The sequence below is a fragment of the Nanorana parkeri genome, unplaced genomic scaffold (genome assembly GCF_000935625.1).
Source record: "Nanorana parkeri isolate BGI_ZX_2015 unplaced genomic scaffold, ASM93562v1 scaffold3901, whole genome shotgun sequence".
NCBI classification, from domain to species: domain Eukaryota; kingdom Metazoa; phylum Chordata; class Amphibia; order Anura; family Dicroglossidae; genus Nanorana; species Nanorana parkeri.
In genome coordinates this window covers 26,646-26,917 of record NW_017310168.1, presented here as the reverse complement: position 1 = coordinate 26,917, position 272 = coordinate 26,646, and the positions used below count along the sequence as shown (strand labels likewise).

Below are 272 nucleotides of genomic sequence, written 5' to 3'. Positions count from 1 at the left end.
TCAGTCTCTGTACAGAGGAGCTTACACTCTAATGTCTCCTCTGACATATTCCGCAGGGAAAAGAAATAAAAGATCCGTTGGAGGAGAGCGGCGAGGAGCGGCTGCGGCGGAGGGCTTATGAACGCGGTTGTATGAGACTTAAGAAACGCATTGAAGGTAATGGTCATGTGACTCCCGGTATATGGGGGGGGTAGGGGGGGTGACCCGGGATACCCTCGGATAATTGTGTCTTTTATCTCAGTGGTGGAGGAGCTGCAGGGTCAGATTCTGAG

General features: G+C 52.2%; 1 protein-coding gene across 1 annotated transcript in view; it reads left to right on the top strand.

Annotated features, from left to right (window-relative positions):
• Positions 1-272, top strand: part of RNF123 (ring finger protein 123) — a gene marked incomplete at its 3' end in the record, with an annotated part of 23,278 nt that overhangs the window by 1,312 nt on the left and 21,694 nt on the right. The window contains 2 exon segments of the mRNA XM_018575415.1: positions 57-156; positions 242-272. Coding sequence (XP_018430917.1) covers positions 57-156; positions 242-272 — 131 coding nt within the window.